The 21908-nt window shown below is 43.4% G+C and overlaps 2 protein-coding genes across 2 annotated transcripts; both read left to right on the top strand.

The window, feature by feature from the left end:
* Positions 1-3037: 3037 nt before the first annotated feature.
* rbm7 (RNA binding motif protein 7) lies at positions 3038-6148 on the top strand. Its single transcript, XM_079733568.1, has 5 exons — positions 3038-3212; positions 3584-3746; positions 4411-4486; positions 4782-4881; positions 5103-6148. Exons 1-5 carry the CDS (start codon positions 3120-3122, stop codon positions 5508-5510), a joined length of 840 nt encoding a protein of 279 aa, XP_079589694.1. The 5' UTR covers positions 3038-3119; the 3' UTR covers positions 5511-6148.
* Positions 6149-9487: 3339 nt separating this feature from the next.
* On the top strand, positions 9488-21614 carry barx2 (BARX homeobox 2). The gene is made up of 4 exons (XM_079732645.1): positions 9488-9846; positions 15877-16225; positions 19304-19388; positions 19897-21614. The coding sequence occupies exons 1-4, from the start codon at positions 9660-9662 to the stop codon at positions 20275-20277; spliced, it is 1002 nt and encodes a 333-aa protein (XP_079588771.1). The 5' UTR covers positions 9488-9659; the 3' UTR covers positions 20278-21614.
* Positions 21615-21908: the final 294 nt, after the last annotated feature.

Raw genomic sequence — 21908 nt, 5'->3', positions numbered from 1 at the left:
ATGCAACTCTGTATGTGATCACGTGTGTGTGTTCGCGCAAGTGTCCGTGTGTGTGTGTGTGTGTGTGTGTTAAAGCAAGTGTCCATTTTTGTGTGCACGTGTGTGTTCATATTCGTGTGTGTGTGCATGTTTGATTGTTTGTTTTTGTCTTAGGCTGGAAATGTGTGTGCATGCATGTACCACGGAAGTGTCCGCATTGTGCTCCATGAATATGCATGTATTTGTGTTGCATGCATGAAGAAGAGAAGGGAAGAGATAGTGAAAAGAATAGAACAAAGTCACAGATTGTCAGTGGTGCGGCAACATGGACGGCCGATATCGGGATAATAAGCATGTTGCAATGGGAGAGAAATCTGGAGGGAAAAAAAATGGACGCCACTTGCACTGGGGTCTGTGTGTATGTGCGTGTCACTGTGTTTCTTCTAAGTCCTCTCATGTTTATTTTTAACAACGTCCGGGATGGGGCACTGTGCAAATCCTGCACTAAGTAAGTGTATCTTTGCACTGATGCACAGATCCAAGCCACCAAGATCAGAACAGAGCAGCAGTCCCTGGTTGACTATCCAGGGAATAGAGTGTGTATGGTCTTGTGTGCAGAGTCGATGGCGCGGGCCCTGCTCAGGGGGACCTCCATACACTTCCCCGCTCTTGAATAATAACTGACATGTGCCACCCCGGCTCTACTCAAACGAGAGGCATTCTATTTCCTGACACTCAGAGAATACAAGCGAACTCAAGAAGGAGACCCTCTCTATTGGGCCGCTGTCCAATAGTGGTTTAGTGTGGTTTAAATGAAGATGGTGGGGAGTGTGTGCGCGAGTGTGTGAGTGTGCAGTCAATTTAGTGGGACGCTTGACACACTGGGCGGCAAGATTCTCGATGACATCACACAGGCGCAATTAAAGTTTCGTCCGGCGAATATTGATGTCCGCTTCGATGACCCCCTCTTCACCCACACAACTACACAACCACACACCACCCTATTGCTCTTTTCCACATGGATTATGAATATTAATGAGGTGGAAAGGGATTAGCAAAGAGCAGGGGAGAGGGAGGGGTTAGGAGCTGAAGGCAAAAGAAGGCTGATTAACCTGAGGTGGTTAGCCACCAGCCCCCATTCTCCGCCTGCTCCCATTATGCCCAATCAGCCAAAGGATCATGTGTGTGTGTGTGTGTGTGTGTGTGTGAGATCTGGCCCTCGGCCTCTGCTCCCTATTAGGCCATGTTTCTAATTTGACCTAAAACAGTGTGACCAAATTTAATGTGAAGACTCCAGTCCTTTAAACAGCAATTGAGGGTACAAGAAATAGCTTATTTTAAGACATTATCTACTCAATATTTATATCCTGATACTGAAGTTAAGACTTCTTATTTTGTTGGTTGCACAAGATTATGCTAAATTTGCTGGGAGAATAGAAGGGGGACTGTTGTGCATTGTTATAGAGTCTCATGATTATAGAATCATCAGAAGCTTTCCATGCAATAATCTAATGTCAATGTTTACTGTGTGGACTTCATCAGCTGGTCAACATTGCAGTCTAAAAGGGTTCAGCATTTTAATATGGAAAAACTGAAATCATCTGAATTAGACGTCCTCTGTGGGATATTGAGTTTGCATGACTAATGAGGGCAGTGGTTTCATGGTCATTCTGTTAAAATTTTGCTAGAACATCCTGGATTGCATTTTTTAATGAATGAATCAAACATCCAATGCTGTACAATGTACAATTCAATGTTCATGAATAACTCAAAATAGTCATTATCTTTGAACCACTGGCCTATTATGGCATTTTCTACAAAGTCAGAAATACTTAATGCCTTATTATGAAAAAAATAGGATCTAATATAGGCTCGACGCACATTCACCTCTTATTCACACTGATAAAGTCTTCAACAAAAAAAATAAAAAGGAAAAAATAGGTGTGAGTAGTAGGGTACTTGGGTACTAGTAAGATAACTTCATTCAGATCAATGCCGCCACCTACTGTAATTTAAAGTACTGCAAACTTCTAAAAGGATGGCGATTGTAACTTGCAGGCAACAAGCTCATCAGACATACGCATAGATTAATAATAAAAAGCTCTGTTGAAGAACATATTTTTATATAATACAATGAAGCTAATTTCATAAATAAAGAGTAAGCTTTGTAATTCATCCTAAAACTTACTCTGAAATGATGCATACAGATTTGTGAAGGCGAAGAACATAGGGTTGGATAATTGAGGGTTATGAGTGATCCAACCAGAAGGGTAACACAAGGACAAAGTACTTCAAATTGACATTGACGTGCTATTCTTATCTGTCCTGCTTATAGGTGATTTACCCCCACGCCAAAACCATGGAGGAAGTTTCGAAGGCATGAAGGAGAATCATTATCCTTTCCAATCAATCTCATTAATATGGAGGGCACAGGATCAGGCCCATCTGATTAAGGCAGTGGTCAAGCCCCTCACACACGCACACTCTTGACCTCTACTGCTCCCCAATGTTATATTCACCATGGTGCACACACAAACACACAACCCCCCCCCCCCCCACACACACACACACACACACTTGACAGAACACACACTGCAAAGTTTATGATGAAATAAACAAAAGAGGGAACGTGAAACTATTATTGATCAGACAGCCTCACCAAAAATAAAAATGTCAAGTGCATGAACCTTAACACACTTTCTTTCATATATATATATATATACTTTTTAGATCTGAGATGTTTTGAATGAGCTTTTGCATCAGCAAACTGACTGAACCGGATTTATAAGTTGATAAGGCACATACAACAAATTGTGGTGTTTGAGAAATATGATTACATACATTTAATGCATTAGACAAATGTGATCGTCGTACCTTGACAATTATACATTTTGTCATTCGTTCTTTTTTTGTATCAACTTCAAAGCGATACAATGCACGTTACTTTACCGCCCCCTAAAGGCTGGTTTGAATATTGCCTTATTTTACGTCATAAAGTCAGAAAATGTTTTACGACATATGCGGGCATATAACGGCAGCATTTTATTTTATGGCAAGCGTAGGCCCTTGGTACAGATTTTAGCCATCGTTTGTTTACACAAGATACATCATTGCTTTGGGGCTGTATTGCTGTTAGCACAATGGGAATTGAAGAAGAAGCCGATCGCACTCTGTTTATTCGAAATTTGGACCAAAGAGTGTCCGAAGAAATATTGTTTGAATTGTTTGTACAGGTAACGTGACGTTAGCTTGGTGCGGCTAACTAGCATAAGGCTTCTTGTTCAGAGTTGATTTTCTATAGTTCAACATGGTTCCATAAAACTTAAACGTTTATATTTCTATAGTTTAATATGAATCTATAATACATTATATTCTATAACGTTAGTGTCCTAATTGGAGGCTAATACTTTGACGTTTATCTTTTTTATATTTCTACATAATACTTCGTTTTATCTCAGTATTATGGCTGTGCAAGACCTAAGTTGAAAGGAGTACAAATAACGCGAACAGTTACGTACGGTTAATAATATCTAGGTTCCTGATTGTGGTGCACTGGGGAAATGTGTACTACCTCTTGTGTTCTGAGCCTGTCCGCTGTTCGCAGGCTGGACCTCTCTGCAAAACCAAGATTCCCAAAGACAACGAAGGAAAACAGAAGACGTTCGGCTTCGCTGTGTACCGACATGAAGTGTCGGTGCCTTACGCCATGCAGCTGCTGGATGGCACGACGCTGTTCGGCAAGACTATCGGTGTTCAGTTTAGATCAGGTGAGTGTCTTTAACAAGGGAATCGTTCAGAATGGTTGCTGGTCGAAAACTTTGTCCAATACGATTATTATGGTAGATGTATAAAACAATAATTATTCTAAATGATTGAAGCAGACCAGGGTTGTACTGAATCACGTACCCATGTTTCGACTCAATTCACCTTCAGGGTTTTAAATAATATGGAGTTTAACATTTGGTGTGAGCTTAGGTCTAAAATCTACGGATATAGCCTGACTTCTACTACCACCCAGGGAAATACTGTCCAATCAACACTCGCTCACCAAACCAAGTAGTTGAAGATACAGCTCCATGGCAATGCCATATAAAACATGCCGTTTACTTATCTTCTAGAGTATAGAGTTGACCATAAAACGTTTGCCTTACCATCTCTGCTGTCGCAGTGTTTTGCCGTGAGAATTATTTGGGTAGTAAGAGCGTGAGGCTGAAGATTAAAGCGTGTGGCAAACGTGGGAGTTGGCAACCCTGCAAAGCCTTTTTTTTCTGTGCTGTAGCAAAGCATTTAACAATGTGGTGTTTTAGGATGCTCAGGTTTTTTATTTGGGGTGAAATGCCGCCGCCTTTCGGATTGTATTCATGAGCGGAGTTATGTCTTCATCAATTGAACATAATGCACATCCCCTCTCATCCGTCTGTTGTACCACAGGAAGCAGCCACAGCAACAGCCCCGGGAAGCAGCAAAACACAAGCCCTGGCAGCACTCCCAACCCCCATGGCCGAATGTAAGTTGGTTACATGGATGACCCATCAATTTTTTGTTTAATATATAAATATTTTTTAGAGCCAGCTATACGCAACAGAGATACTTCTGGTTGAACCATCCAATATACACATCTGTAATGGTTCAAACAGCAATTACATTTATTTTTTAAAATAGCTACATTTATTCGGTAACAGTTTGGTGAAGCGGCACAAAAAAGACATAGAATACATTTATTCTACCATAACCTTATGCACACAAGATGTAAGCTGTTTGTCGGGAATATTTAACGGTTTTGTTGATGTTGCTCCTCACAGAACCCCGGTCCAATGGAATTCCCCTCCTTACACCCCTCCTCCTCAAAATCAAAATCAAAGGTCATATTCTTCTCCAGACAGCCTGCAGAAGCATGTTGTGGTACGTTTCTATTCCGTCCTCGTCCCCTGTCGCATGGTCCAGAGTAACCTAATGATCCCTTCTGGACACATGATTTTTAACCAAGTTTGGACATGCAGCTCAACCACTATATCGTAACTATTAGATTATTTTTAAAAGCAAATTGATGCCCTTGTATAAAACAGGTCTGTACACATGCACCTTGTTACAATTTGTCCATTGTATTCTGGTTGCCCCCTCAGATGAACAACATGATGTTGCAGCTGCACATGCAGCAGCTTCAGCAGTTGAATGGGGGGGGCTTAGCCGGAGCTGCACCGAGGAACCAGCCTAGCGGCGGGGGCCCTGGTGGCATCGGCGGCGGCTCTTGGCAGCAGGACAACCCTTCAAACTGGCAGCGACATTCGTCCCAGCAGCAGTACAACAACAGCGGCGGTGGCGCTAACGACAACAGCAGTACCCACCACGGCCGGAGTCAGCGCTACACAGAGGAGTCCAGCCGTCACCAGCAGAACACTCACAATAGGGACAACTATCACCACAACGACAGGCGGACTGGGCGTCACCATGACAACGGCGGAGGCCGTCCCTACGACACCCACCGGGGTGGACAACGTGGAAATCAGGAGGGTAGACATAGACGCTACTGAGAGGCTTCTTTTGTATTGGAAGGGGAAAAAAAAAGATTGTCTTTTATTTTTTGTTTATTTTAATTTGGACTGCTTGAACAGGGAGATCCTGAGTTTTATTTGGACGAAAGATATGTGTATACTCAGGTTGTTTGTATATTTTGATACTAGTTGGAGAATTGAAGTGTTTACTTTTAAGGTGATTTTAAATTCAGACAATTGTCAATGTATTCCATGTGATTTCTTAAGACTTGGGAGTGGATGTGTTGGGGAAAACATTGATGGGGGAATACAAGACTATATACCCCAAGCCCTCAAAAAAAAAACATGCTGTTGGTATAGGTTTTTTTTTTTATATACTGTTCAAATGTATTTTAATCATTTTGATAATAACATTGGATTTTTTTTATGGACATTATGAAAAAGGCATCTTAAAACTATGGATATTGTCTTTACAATACTTCAGGTATTCCAGCGGAATCAACCAGCAGCACTTCCCTGACATTTGCTTAAATCTTGGTTTCATTTTTTCTTTTTATGTTAATCAACCGACCATTCTGTTGAGCGGTTAATTTCAATTTTTTATATAATCCTTCTCCTGATATTGCAACATGTTTTATAAACACTTACTGTATATTACAAAGTTAATTTCACTACAACCTGTCTTGTGTACGTGACTTGTGGCAGCTTTACAGTACTCACACACACAGAGAATGCCTTCTAGCTTAGCTATTAATTTAGTGTTATTTACAGGTCGGTCAGATTACTTGTGTTGGATCAAGTGGAGTGCTGGCTATTGTACGGCACCCCATGCAGTTGTGTCAAAACAACACAGCCTTCTCTATAAATGTCACATGTGAAACTAATACGCTTTCTCAGAGGTTATGAGTTAATCTATAGGTGGCGCCACACATACCCCTGAATTAAATCAATTAGCATGTTTCTATTTTACCATATTAGCCACTTTGTATAAAAGTGTTGCAGCGTGCTAAAGCTCGGCCCATATTCTATAACAAAAATGCAAGTTTTGCAGTAGGCCTATCTTAAGTCTTAATAGTATTTTATTTTTATTTATTTTAAATATGACGGTATCATTTCATCACGATTTGGACGGCACACATTCTAGCCTATAATTAAAAAGCATTGTTCTGTCCCATAATTGGTTCAACTTCTGATGTTAAAAATATGCTCCTCTAAGCTGCTGATCATGGTACGGCCTCTGCTCCTGGCTTGCTTCACCACGGGCCAATCAAATCCCTTAATGTCCACGTCGAGGTCATAATCTACCCTTCCGAAAGTGCTTACGGCCCACCAACAGCAGCTCCCGCGGTGCAGCAACAAGCGTGTCCCTTATAAAGCTCCGAGGATCCAAAAGTGGAGGTCCATTGGCACCCCCCCCCCCCCCCCTCCCCCCCCCTCCCCCTCCCCCACAACCCGTATATCTCTCTTGTAATCTGCCCCGTGTCGGATTGCAACCGCGATGCTCCCGGAGTCGCGTCCTAATGAAGGGTATCCCCTATTCCGCGACACCGGGCCCGCGGTACTCGGAAGGCCCTTATTGCCTGCTGCTACTGATGCGCAGCATAACTGGTTTAATTGAGTGATCTCTCCTGGCGTCTCCCGCAACAGAGCCGTCGGATTAGACTTCAGGAGCTGCTGCTGCTGCTGCTGTGTGGACTTTTATAGAAGCAGCAACGTGCCTGTATAGAGGGGGATCCAGTACCATAGACACCAACACCCCTGACCCTCCTCCCTTGTCCCAGCATTGCGCCGGATAGTAGTCAGAGCGCGCGCCACCATCTTTTGGACCCTTAAGCTCAGGTTGCTGGGTTCATGCGGTCCCGTCATGTCATCCCAATCACCTCCGACCACTCATCACCCCATCCAGCGAAATGAGCTACATAGGAGGGGAGGATCTTTAACGGTTCATCAGTTCTCATCTTCTATCATCACCCCCGTCAAGATAACCTGAGCGTCTTTCTATGCAAAGCCGATGTATTTCTTCCACCTTCATCCTTTCCCCCCCACCCTGACACTGAGGGGTTGTGTGGATGCATTAGGAATGCAACACGTTATATGTAATGGTAGCCTAATGAACGAAAGAGGTTTTCAAGACGGCTCAGTGGTGTTTTATATTCAAGTTCCATGTAACAATCGGTCCTCAATCAATCTTACGTAAAGATTTCTTGGAGAGGATTTTGGAAACGTTTGTTGCGACCAGGAGAAGCCCAAAAGGCTGAACGCAGGGTGCTGGAGTCCTTCTGGTTGTCTATGGTTGGTTTGAGTTGAGACGGGAGCGCGTTTTCAGGGGCCCATCCAGGTCCGTCAGTCAGGCTCCAGGCACACACACACACACACACACACACACACACACACACACACACACACACACACACACACACACACACACACACACACACACAGAATGGTGCTGCGATGAGAGATAATAATAACAATGAATAATGGTCGTGTTGTTTGTATTGCTATGAGAGGACTTTTTCCAAGATGTGAAGCGTTTGCTATAACGAAGGACAAACCAGCTACGGACTTAAAAAAAAAGGACCGTTGATTAGCATATAGCCCAGAATGTGAGGTTGTATTTGAAAGGTAAAAACAACACTAGACCTTATTTGAGCACAGCGTAGATTTTCTCTAGTTTTGTGTTCACGTTTTTCTTTAACGGGCCTACAAGCCATAGGCCTGTGCCACAAGCACATGCTGCTGGAGGCCATGCTCTTTTTATGTGGGCCTACTTTTTTATAGATTTCTGCAATGAATTATCCTCTATTTCTGCTGAAAGCAAACATACGGCAATAAAGAAATAGGTAAACTCCATTGAAACCAAGCCTTCTCTTCTGCATACAGCTTACTTTTAAAGTATATATTATCCCAGCCTTTTGGCTTATAAATAATAAATAGGCAATTCCACACGAGTGAACCTGAACTCTTTACAATGGCATAAAAAAGGAATGAAAAGGGGAAAACAGATTTAAATCATCGTAGGCCTATACCTCTATCAAGTTAATATTATTAACCAGCCTGTCTAAAGTAAACCATACCGGGCCTGTGTACATTTACAAGTTTATTTTTAACTTTGACAAATATTTCAGAGAGGAATGCAACCACAATTTAATACTAATAATACATGATTCTTATTACAATAATAAATAAGTTATTATTATAAATAATAATGATTATTTAATAGTAATATTTATGTAAGTCATTAATATAAATTACAAAAGAGCATCCAATTTGTCAAAAAAGGCTGTATCATCGTTTTTTTTTTCAATAAACAGCATTATCCTTTTGATGGTTTAACCCTGAGAATTTCTCCCCCAGATCAACGAATAATGTCTGCAATAACCGATATATGTATGTTCTGTAGGCACACGTGCGATGTGAAACCTTGGCTAAATGAATTTCAAACTTTGTTGTTCACTTTAATTACAAGAGCAATACGTTAAAAGTTGGAGATAAATAGCCTAAAGGCAACATACCTGGCCTAATCCATGATCTTGTCAGAATTAATAATTTTTCTTCAACAAACATTTTTCCAAACGATAATCATTATTATTATTATAGGCCGAATACGATTCAAATGAACAATCCGTGCAACCAAATTGTCCCAACACCTTCTAATCCCTACGATAGTGTCCGTCTACGCTGTGCGTTGTAATGAATGAGCAAGAAGAGGAAGAAAAGAAATAACGAGAGAAAGAGAGAGAGAGAGAGAGAGAGAGAGAGAGAGAGAGAGAGAGAGAGAGAGAGAGAGAGAGAGAGATGGGGGGGGGAGCAAGAGAGCAAGAGGGGGGGAAAGATAGATAGATATGGACAGTGATTGAGAGAGAAAGAGCGTATGATTGACAATCTGGCCTGTCCAGGGATGGACCAGTAAAGAAGTGTACTGGGATGGTTTATATAGCGGTGGGTGTGAGCACGTTGTACTCACTTCACACCGCGGCGCTCTGCTCAGCCTGACGCTCTCCACTCCACAGCGATAGAGCAGCAGGCATTAGCTTTACCACAAGATCTGCTTACAAATACACACATCACAAATCTTGATTTCAGTGTAACGAATCCCGTTGTAGCCCTTCGTCTATCACGTTTCAACCACTTTAGGGTGAACAAATCTGTTGTTGTTGACCAGAGGTTGATCAGCAGCGGGAAGCCATGCACTGTCAAGCCGAGTTAAGGCTCGCCTCCCTCGGGCAGCTGAAGGCGGCGAGGCGGCGCTACAAAACTTTCATGATCGACGAGATACTCTCCAAGGAAACGTGTGATTATTTTGAGAAACTTTCTCTATACTCGGCCTGTCCGTCGCTGATCGTTCGACCGAAGCCTCTCCACTCGTGTTCGGGTAAGCTCGTTTATGTTCCTTGACTGATCATCGAGAAGAGCCCCTGAGTCATATTTGAAAGGGTTCTTTCACTGGGCTATGCGGGACACTTGATCATTAAGTGATATTGGTTTAGCATGTGAAAAAAGGTAATAAAATATAATTGGAAAATAGGCAGGTAGGCCTATTGGCCAACATTCACTTTCATTATTCCCTATGACAGAATTGGCACAAAACAGATACGCAATAGGTTTGAAAAACGTAGTGATGTATAAAGTAAATGACAATCATGGTTGTCAATACTGAAGTTTATATACATGTATTATATTTGATCCCAAAAATACTGATATTTTTGGGACCATCAAACCCGCAAGGATTTAACTAAGTGAAGTCAATTGTGTTTGCATACATTTTTCCTATTATTTTTTCCTATTTCTTTTTGCATACACAAATTCTGACATAAACCCCTCACCCTATTCCATAGCTGTAACTGGTTTATTTGACTAATTGGCCTAGTTTGTTAGTAATTCATTGTTACTCATTATGATTTATTTTCTCAATTCAAGTCCCGCCAAAAGTATCATCTGCATGAACCTTCGACTTAAATTATCTTACAAAACATTCGATTTATACTATAATAAAATTAATATAGGTCATCAATTAAAAGTGCTATTAACATGCTCACGAAAAGAGATATGGCTGAGTAAAATATATATTCAATAAAATAGTCAGTGTCTTTGAGTATATATATATATAAATATAATATATATATATATATATATATATATATATATATATATATATATATATATATATATATATATATACATTTATATATATATGTATTAAATTAACGTGATTAGTGATAAAATCCATGATAAATAAAATGCCTGTTATAATTGATAACACACCGTCTTTAATTTGCTTAAGTTTGAATATTTAACACAGCTCAACATTGCATATTTTGGTGTCATGAATTCACTTTGTTATTAAGTGTGACTTGATATCAAACACAGTCCTACCTAGAGAGCTGTTGATACATTTGTTAACTCAATGAAACATACACACACACACACACACACACACACACACACACACACACAGACGCATACACACACACACACACACACACTCCACAGCATCCTAACCCACGCTGCATCTCTCTCGCTCTTTCTCTCCCTCTCTCTCCCTCTCTCCTTCTCTCTCTCTCTCTCTCTCTCTCTCTCTCCCTCTCTCTCCCCCGCTCTCTCTCTTTCACACACACACAAACACACACACACACACACACACACACACACACACACACACACACACACACACACACACAGTAACACAAAATAAATACATTTTGAGCATGGATTGCTAGCTCTATCTGCAGATCATAAATAAGAAATAAGTGATTTCTTAAGTGTGCTTCAATGTGAAATGAACACAACAAAACAATAAAACTGTCATACGCGGTAGTAGTAATCATTATGATAATTGCTTTAAACTCAAATAATTGCCCCCTGCAACTCGATGATGACATCGGTGAGAGGATAAAAATAGAGGAAGCAATTCTCTCATCTCTTTCATGTGGATGGGCGTATGCTAGAGGGCACTATGACTGGGGTTTAACCCCCCACCACCTCTCCGTTTCCCTGTTCCAATGGATAGAGTAACCCGCCTTGCATATCAGAACACTGTGCCCACCACTTATTTGTGGCTGCGGGGGTGTGAGACACACTATATTCCCCAACTTCAATGGCTGCTAGTGCTTGATATAGAAGCTGGCAGGCTCCTATAGGACCAGGGCCAAACAGTGGACCGCCGCAACTCATGGTCCCCCCCTACCCCAGCAGTGAAAGTTGAAAGTTCTGCATTCTTTGCCCTAAAAAGTGCAATAATGCCTCTCGTCCAGCAGGGGCCGGTAAAACACTGAGCGGCCTGCCAGGACTTAAGGACAGGGGAAAGGGGGTCATCTCGTCGTGTTGACAAATAGTTTGTTTTGGATAATTTACTGTTGGTATTCCACTTATGCATGGCCTCTTGCTTCTTGCTGCTATTATGATCGTTGCCATTCTCATCTGCTGATAAACATTAGTCGCAGGAACCAGTGTATCAGGAAACAGACCCCTTCAGCGCAGACAATAAAGAATCTCAGCGGACACAGTGACAATCATTTATTGGCTGCTGTTCTATTACACGGTCAGAGAGACCGAGACGCTTCGCCCCCTGACACACAGCGGCTCATTAGCTTGCACGGGCAGAGCAGGGAAAGGGTAATGGAAGGTTACGATACTTTATTTGGAGGCCTGTCTCTCAGCGGGATCCACGGCAGGGCTTTTAGTGGCATTTTCTGGATGAGGTGAGAAAGATAAAGATCAACTATGGTGTAATCTCACCTGACAGGGCGATGAAAAATTGCAAAATAGGAGTGTGCGTACCCTGAAGGGCCTGAGGCACGGCTGTGGTATTGTAGGACCGGCCTGGATGCTTCCATAATGCAGCCGTGGATTATGGCAGAGAGTAAAGTGTTTTCTCCATTCCATGTTAAACTCCTAATCCGCAGAACAGACAATAAAGCCTGTCGTTAATAAAGAAGTTAGGGTTAAGAGCTTGATTCCGCCCATGTCAACACGCATTGCATTGAATTCAAACACAACCACACATTTGAGACTGGTGTTCAGGCACATCTGAAAGCTTAAGCACACACGCACCCACACGTGTCTGCACACACACACACACACACACACACACACACACACACACACACACACACACACACACACACACACACACACACACACACATTAATGCACACACACAAGAATGGACGGGCACACACAACACCCACACAAACGCATGCATTCGCATGGATCCATGCAGGCATGCACATGCATAAGCTCCTGCACACACACACACACACACACACACACACACACACACACACACACACATTAAAATGAAGATAACATCGTTCCCACATTAACAGTGTCATATATACCTGTACATGTACAAAACGATTCATAAAACCATTGATAAATGTAGCTTATGCTCAGGGCTGATTCCCAGCTACGACAGGAGAATGGATTTGGATCAGGTTTCATGTCTAAATGCTTATTTAACACTCAGAGGTAACGCAACACCATCACAGTAAACACAGCGATGGGGCAGAGTGACCCTGTGCGGCGGGCTCGGGAAAAGAAGGAGAGTGGGGCTCAGAACTCGGTAACACGTTCCTGACACCTTACGTTTAGCCAACCATGCAGGACGGGTGTTTAGCAGTGGAGATCTGTCATGCAACACAGGTGAAAGGTTTTAATTAGAGCACCAGGTCGGGGCAGATGAAGAGGCTCTCACACACAGGGCAAGGCTCGAGCCCGTTGAGTGAAGGGCCAGAACCTAGACCTGTCTGACTGAACGTTGAACACCCTAAAGCTGTCAACGCAGGATTTATACCCAAACCATTGAAAAGTTCATCCCAACCACATGTCACAACGCAGCAGCGAATAATCCACTGGAAGAAAAGAGAGCATTTGGCAGCGGCTTTTAATGAGTTTAGGAGTTAGGACTGATTGTACTTGGTGTTTGCAATTTTATGAGTCATTTAACACGCTTTATTTATTAATTTTTTTACAACAAATATAGTTCTGTTATCGTGCTGTTGCACATTTATAATCAGTAGGTCAAAAGGTTGTATCGGTTAGGGTTAGGGAGATTAGGGATGGAATTAGGCTCGGGGTATTTAACGGTAGGAGTTGTTGCTGAAGTGAATGCTTTGCAAACGGCCTATTGAGGGTCTATTCTTATCAGGTATGTGTTCTGCAGCGACTACCGTAAGCACTTCTGCCGATCCTCACATGCCGATTGTGCTTATGAAGAGTATCACTGCGCTATCTGCATTGGAGATCAGCATTTACCACTGCTCAAACGGTTTATTTGTAGACTACAGAAGGGGCTTCAGTGCTTGTCAACAATGTGGCGGATTTGGGCCTCGTGAACTGAACTGGCTGGCAGTGTAAAGTTTTACTGTATTTATCTTACAATTATCAAAAGAGAAGTTGTGCTTCTCTTTTGAGAAGCACAAAAGTCTTTGTGCCCTGACACTTTTTAAAGGAATTTGTAATATTTTTTAAACCGGCACAGGGAACCATTTCAGTTGCTCCAAGCCAGGCAGTAGCTTAACTTTATACATCCGAATAAGAGCGATAGGCCAGAAATGTGGGGAAAGAGGAGAATCACATGTAAAAAAAGACAAACAGTAACTGGAAAATATGAGAGTTTACTACCAAAGAAATATATCTTGTCTGGACCTGTTGCAACAGCAGCAGCAGTCTCACGTTGGAAGATTAGCCATGATCTAAGCGTATTAGCATGATGTCATGATGAGCCTTAGGCAGTGTCTGGGGTGTGTGTGTGTGTGTGAGGGGGCGTGCGTGTGTGTGTGTGTGTGTGTGTGTGTGTGTGTGTGTGAGGGCGTGCGTGTGTATCTGTGTGAGGGTGTTTGTGTGTGTGTGTGTGTGTGTGTGTGTGTGTGTGTGTGTGTGTGGCTGCACCTGTGAGAATGTCTCTCGGGAACATACAGCTATATAATATGTTCATGATATTTCAGAATGGACTGACTTCCTCCAGCCGGTCTAGCAGGAATAATAATAACATGGTTTGTCTTAGACAGCGAAGTAAAGTGTAGCATTTGTGTGCCCTGAAATGGTTTCTCCATCTCGCTAGTGGCTCCCACTCATGCTTTTATGCTTTTTGCGCGCTCTCCCCCCCCACACACACACTCTCTCTCACCCCGAAAATGCGAGAGAGCAAAAAGCATGAAATCATAAAATCATGCATGATAACATCTTCGCTAGTACACACGTCTTGTAGATGTTGATGTTTAGATGCGTACGTGCGCACACATGCCTCTGTCCGTCTGCTTCACTTCTATATCAGAGGCAGGGCGAGCACCACACTCATGGAGTGTGTCACCCCCAACACATTAGTCCCGTTCCGTCATCTCCCTCCAGCTACAGTCAGCCTGCTTTACGTGTGTGTGTGTGTGTGTGTGTGTGCTTGCTTGCGTGTATGTGCATGCGTGCGTACGTGTGCTTGTATGGGCGTGCGTGTGTGTGAACGTGTGTGACAACAACTGGTTCAACGTGTGTTTGTGTGTCGATGGCAGTAAGTTATTTGTCGTTTGTGGTATGGCTTGTAAAATGTTCAGATAAATATGTTTTAGTTGTTGGTTTTGTTTCTGATGTGCGGCCTTAACACCTTAACTCCCCCCTGTGATTTAATAAAAATATTTGCACACAGATCAATGTGCAGCATACACACATGCATTACCTAGCATGGACTACAGGCATATAGTAAATTAAATGAAACCCAGTGGTCTTACAGGGCATAAGGATTTTACAGGCAGACATTCTGTTTTATTCGACCCATAACCCTGATCTCTACCCCTCCCCTCATAACGCCCCTCCTCCCAGACACCCACTCCCCAGTGAAGTCCTCTGTTAATCGCTTTATTGATCCTGGCGTCAACAAAAAAAACCTTTTGTAGCTTCTGTCTGCCGCGTGAAGAGCTACAGTGTGTGCATGTGTGTGTGAAGTTTGAAAGTGGTAGCGAAAAAAGGGAAAGAAGGAACTATATGCATTTATACAGGAGTGTTTGTAGATGTTGTGTGTGTGTGTGTGTGTGTGTGTGTGTGTGTGACTGTAGAATTGAACCTCTGCATCATGCCAATGTGTGTCCCCCGGTTGTTGGACCACAGATTATTTAGTGTTTTTGGAAACCTTCCCTGACACTTAATGGTTCATCTGACGGGTTCAGAGGAGCGTTGTAAAACACGGCTTGCGTCATCGAGATCACCACCCCGGGCATCGCAGGGGTCGACGCAAAACACTTTTCATACTTAAAACCAAGCAATTAAATAGTCAGCCTTGTCTGAGCAATTACCCACGGTCGATAAGAGTGTGGGGGTGCCAAAGACATTATTAACCTGACCGCTGTGTTCAACTCGGGTGTATTGCAACAACTGACGTACCGTCTCTATCTCTCTCTCCCCCCCCCCTCTCCAGGCCCGTCCTCACTGCGCTCCTACCCGCTCCTCTCCGTGATCACACGGCAGCCCCCCAGCGTACCCGCCCACCTCGCCCAGCCCCCGTCCCCGGGCCGGGGGTCCCAGCAACTGCCGCTGCTCTCCGGCAGCAGCCCCCACCCGCATCATCCACACCATCACCAACCGCCGCGGGGCTCCGACTCCTCGCCCAGCCAGACGCCCGTCAGCATCAGCAGCGAGTCGGACACGGAGCACGGCGGGCCGCGCCTCAAGAAGCCGCGCCGCAGCCGCACCATCTTCACCGAGCTGCAGCTCATGGGCCTGGAGAAGAAGTTCCAGAAGCAGAAGTACCTCTCCACGCCCGACAGGTTGGTACCCTCAGCCGCCGGCCTGATGCCAGCCCCGCTTCACACTTCGTCAGGTCGCCATCAAGCCTGATGTCGGTACGCTGGCCTAATGGCTAAAGGCTGGCCTGGCTTACGCTGGCCTGACGTACGCTGGCCTGATGTCGGCCTGGCTTACTCTGCCCTGGCTTACTCTGGCCTACGCCGGCCTAATGTATGCTGAGCTGATGTTGGCCTGGCGTACGCGGGCCTAACGTAGGCTGGCCTTATGTCGGCCTGATGTAGGCTGGCCAGACTTACGCTGTCCTGATGTTAGCCTGACGTAGGCTGGCCTGACTAAGTCAGGCCTGACATACACTGGCCTGACTAACGCTGGCCTGATGTTGGCCTCTTGTATGCTGGCCACAGCTGCTCGCTGTCAAAGGTCAACCTAAACACCGTCAACAAGTTCACGCGTGCAGGCGCGCCCGTAGGCATGCAACTGCACACACACTCGAGGCACGCATTATCTCTCAAGCCCACGCATTTACGCATGCATGAACACTCACGCACCCACAGACACACACACACACGCACGCACGCACGCACGCACGCACGCACGCACGCACGCACGCACACACACACACACACAAACACACACACGGTTAAGTAGTGTTTAACTATACTGTACCTATTTGATTTATTCTGTAGGGAAGGTATTTCATAATGTGAATTGGTCTCTGCCAGGGTATTACATCAGCCATCTTGTTGAGAACAGTAACAATTTAACCCGACACATTTTGAGTTTTAACGTTTTTTACCAAGAAACACGGCCTTGTTCGAGTCAAACATGGTCGCATGCCAATCCAAGCGAACATAACTGCATTGCATTGGTTGAATGCCAATCTAACTAGTATCTTATACAGGTGCAGGTGTACATAAAGTACGCCTTGTTTTTTTCGCTTTAGCCTTCCCTTTTACATGATAAAATGAATGAAAACACACGGGCTGTTAAATCATCCGAATGCCACATGCAGTATAACTCAATGCTTTTGCTATTGCACCCAGAAATGTCCTGTGTATACAGCAGTATTCAGCTTTATCAACGCTTCAAATATACAAAAAAACATTGCTTTCACAATCCCGAACCTAAATATGTGGGGAGAAAGACCCCACCTGGAATCCCAATAGGAGTACATCAATGGAAGGCCCACCCTGTGAGCTGATGGCAGTCAGCCAGGCGTCCTCTCATAGGACAAGCCCCGGGCACGGCAGGACTCAGTGATCAAAACTAACCAAGAAGCCCTGTAGACCACAGTGCTAAAGCACTACATCCTGTCAAAATACCTGATTCTGACACTCAGAACTCCCCTCATTAAACCCCTGGCTGTCGGCTAAACATAAACGATGCAAAAAGAAATCCCCCTTTTTATCGCTTTACTTCATAACCTTTAAAGGCGTGGCATGGCTTCCACTTCGATTAGGGGGCGAATCTGAGATAATGTTTAAATGTCATGTCCCTTAAGGAAACTAACAAGTCTTTGTTAGTTTAATCTTTTGAGGAGCCAAAAGAGAAGTGAAGCATGTTAAAAAAAAGTGCCAATTTATTTGGCCAAGTCCTAATCGTTTTAGTATTTTCTAAATTACAGTATTCAATGACTGAAACATCATCATCGTTATAGTCATCACTTCGCTTCAACAATGGTTTTGCTCGGGTCTTTCATTAACTTTCAACATTTCCTTCAAAAGTGTGTGGTTTGTTAAAAGAACATAAGTCTATTTCCACTGGTGCAGCCATCCCCCCCTGCGCGCCCCCCCCCCCCCCGAAACTATTACTACACACATAATGTAGCAGTACAGGGTTAGATCGATTGTGTTTCTGTCCGTGAGTTTTCTTTCCTAAAGGGTAGCATGCACTCACCGCCATGTGTTTTTAATATAAGGGTCAAACACACTATTATTTTCACAAAGAGGAAGTCTCTCTTTCTTTTTTGTCTCCCTTCTGGTTCTTCCACTTCCTCAAATCAAAGTGATTTCCCTCTGAATGTCTGAAGAGAGTGAGAGCCAATCCCAGCCTTTTCCCTCCAGATGGCTTTGAAGGGAGCAGAGACAAGTTAAAGGGAAATCACATTGCAGAACCTTGATAAACCCCCGTACTCCCCCCCAAACACACACACACCCCTCGTCCTTGACAAAACGGATCCCCTTGTTCGTTTATCTGCTCCTTCCTGAGGTGTAGCGTTACCCCGACAGACCAATAGCTTCATTCGTCATGGCTGGGGGCCCATGTGGTGGATGCATTCCCACCTCACTGTACCCACCACAACCAACCAGTTACAGCACAACACAATGTTATTTCATCAGAGGCCCTGGTACAGAGGGCTCAACAAGAGCTCCCTTCGGCTGCAGGTGTACGATGAATGCTTATGTGTCTCACTATGAAATTGACTTGGGAGCCTCAGATAAAACATCGGGTAAATCAGAAAAATCATGAAATGAAAATATATAAAAAAATGTATTTATATAATATATATAAAATATATACCGTATTTCCCGCACTATAACGCGCACCGGATTATAAAGCGCACCTTCAATGAACGACCTATTTTAGAACTTTTTTCATAAATAGGGCGCACCGGATTATAAGGCGCATAGCATAGAAGATACTGTGAGTGTGATACTGTGAGATACTGGGACTGTGAGTAAGCGCAGTAAAATGCTGTGTGCACTGACTACGATAGCCGTAATGCTGCAAGCGGTGTGGCTTTATCGTAGTCGTAGTGAAACATTTTATTATTATTATTAAATTGTTTTTATTGGTTTTTCATACTGAAACATTTTGACAGAGCGCCGTTTACAACCAGTATGGATCAACCAATTAACCAATTGATCCATATATAAGGCACTCCGGATTATAAGGCGCACTGTCGTTTTTTGAGAAAATTACCGGCTTTTAAGTGCGCCTTATAGTGCGGAAAATACGGTATATGTATATATTATTAGTGCCAATATATTAGCATTGGCACTAATACCTGTAATATATATATAAGCAAGTATTGTTTTTCTACTCAAGCCTTAAAAACACATCATTTCTAAATGTGCCACTTTTCTTTTCTTCTACAGGTTAGACCTGGCTCAATCGCTCGGCCTCACACAGCTCCAGGTTAAGACGTGGTACCAGAACAGACGCATGAAGTGGAAGAAAATGGTAAGAGAACCCGCTTCTTCAACTCGGCTTAACCTCCATAAGTCAACAGCATGTTGTCCGTAACCTTGTATATGTCTAGCTATCACATGCTTCTCTTCCTGTAAGCTAATGCTAAATCTAAAACACTGAAAAGGCTCAAACACAGCTGTTACCGCGGTGAAGTGCCGGCAAGGCAGACAGAGTACCTGAAAGGCCAAAGGGTGGTCAAAGGGGAAGCAGGGAAAGAGGACAAGTGGAAGGAGATAGTGAAACAGGGGAAGGGTGCGATAATGAGAGCAAACGTTGTGTATTTGGGCCATCAACTCCCGAGAACCAAAAGAGAGAGAGGACCTCAAATCGTTAAATCTAAAGACGAATGAGTGTAAAAATGGAGAAGCCAGCGGCAATACGTCTTCTCTTAATTACGATAATAACCGGTGTTGCCTTTGACTGCTGTTGCCATACATCACTGGAGGAGGCTCCTCTGAGCTCATGTGTGTGTGTGTGTGTGTGTGTCCGCAAACTCCAGGTGCTGAAAGGAGGTCACGAGGCCCCCACCAAGCCCAAGGGACGCCCCAAGAAGAACTCCATCCCCACCACGGAGGAGATCGAGGCGGAGGAGCGGCGCGCAAGGCTGGAGCAGGGGGAGAGGATGAGGAGGGCGGCCGGGGACGCTGCCCTGGCCTGCGGTGGAGGGGAGGGAGACGGGGACGGAGGGAGGGGAGGAGATGAGGCCCAGCAGGAACCTCAGGACCTGAGCATGGTGGTCGTGGGGTCAGGCCCTTCAACGGGGCCGGCGGCGGCGGAGGCGGAGGAGAAGGACGTCCACAGTCTAGCTCCCGGGATGCAGGTCGTGGAGGACCATGAGTCCCCCCTCCCCATGCAGCCGGGCAGCCCCTTAGCCAGCTAAGCCCCCGACACAGCCACCTAAGACTGAGACGATCAGCTGAACAGATACACACACACACACACACACACAGACACACACACACACACTAGTGCCTAAGGATCACCATCAGTGATCAAAAAGCAGTCTGGTGTTGAGACATTTGTCGTGGGGTGTCGAATGGAAACACTTTGGAGGCATTTAAGCTTGCTCTATTGTGTTGCGGTGTTCTTTGTGTTACTGATGTGCACGGACTTCAGGAAAGAAAAGAAAAACAACCAAACAAAAGATGCTGTTTTCATTTAGTTTCCGAGGCTATGGGGTACTTTTACAGCAAAGTGACAACAGAGGCCAACACGAAAAGCTACGAAACAATATTTATCATTTTAGAGATTTAGTATGTCGTGTCGAAACAGTGTCGAAACAGTTGTGACAGCTGTCCGTCCAGAGATCAGCTTCACACAGGGAATGTGCCTATATAAAGGTACACATAACTTCCCTTCCTATTGTGTATTATGTACATATATCTGTTTTCTGCCAAAGAATGATATTAATAAATGGCTGAAGTGCCTTGTCTGTCTCAGAGGAAAGCTTTTAGAAACCAAAACCCAAGTCTATTTTTACAGTATTTCACACATTTTCAGATTAATACGAGTAAAGTTGAACAATTTTGGGAAATGTTTTCTCCAGTCAGACATGTTTATTTTAAAATTTATTTTGCATTTTGTATATATTTTTTAAAAGTAAAACCAATACAAAAATATTATCTCAACGTAATGCACTGTATAAAATGGAATACCTTCAAACCAAAAATAATGGTCTTTAGGATAATTGTTTAAAACTCAATTTTTTTTCCAACTGTTGTTTTTAAAACAATTGAAAAACGAGTGTATGTTGTGCTTGTTGACCCGTATGTATTTTATAAGGGATGGGGTGTGTTATGATTGGTGGTACAGAATTACTATATTGCCACGAGCAAAGATTCTGAAGCTGTCAGCGGTTCCAAGGGGAATCAATCACTGACTGTGCCAAAGACAGATGGAAACTGCTGAACATTTAAAATCTTTTTAAAATGATTGTCAGCCTGTGGGCTTTAAATGAGCGCTCCATAATAATACGCCAGACTTTCATCAACAAAAAACTATCTGCCGTCTCTAAGTGCTTTTAGTTTGACATCAATTTCTTGCCGCACCCAAAAACTAACTGAAAAGGTTTATTGCAATTACAACCTGTTTTTCGCTTATGAATATACAATTTGCATCAGTGGTTCTTTCATACAAAAAGTGCAGTATTTTTTTTTATGTAGATTGTTTATTAAGCTTGTGTGGCATTTTATGTTTTTGTGTAGAGTAAATTGTATTTTGACAACAAATGTGTGTTTTACATATTTAAACACCTAATAAAATGACAATCATTTTGCTTCAACTGAATGACTATCATTGGCAGTTAAAATAATTAAGTGATCATGGTATCTAAGATTCATCTCATGATTTATGTGACCAAATCTTAGAAATCGGGGAAACCTCATTATATTTTGGGTTTAAATTAAGCGTTGTCATTACATTCAACAAAGATTTGGAGCTACACTTTAACTCATTAGGTTTTTCAAAGATTAAATCAACACAGTTGAACTGGCATGGCAAGGTTGGAGGAGT

Source organism: Pollachius pollachius (assembly GCF_949987615.1).
Source record: "Pollachius pollachius genome assembly, chromosome: 3".
NCBI classification, from domain to species: Eukaryota; Metazoa; Chordata; class Actinopteri; order Gadiformes; family Gadidae; genus Pollachius; species Pollachius pollachius.
This window is presented reverse-complemented; position numbering and strand designations above follow the sequence as displayed.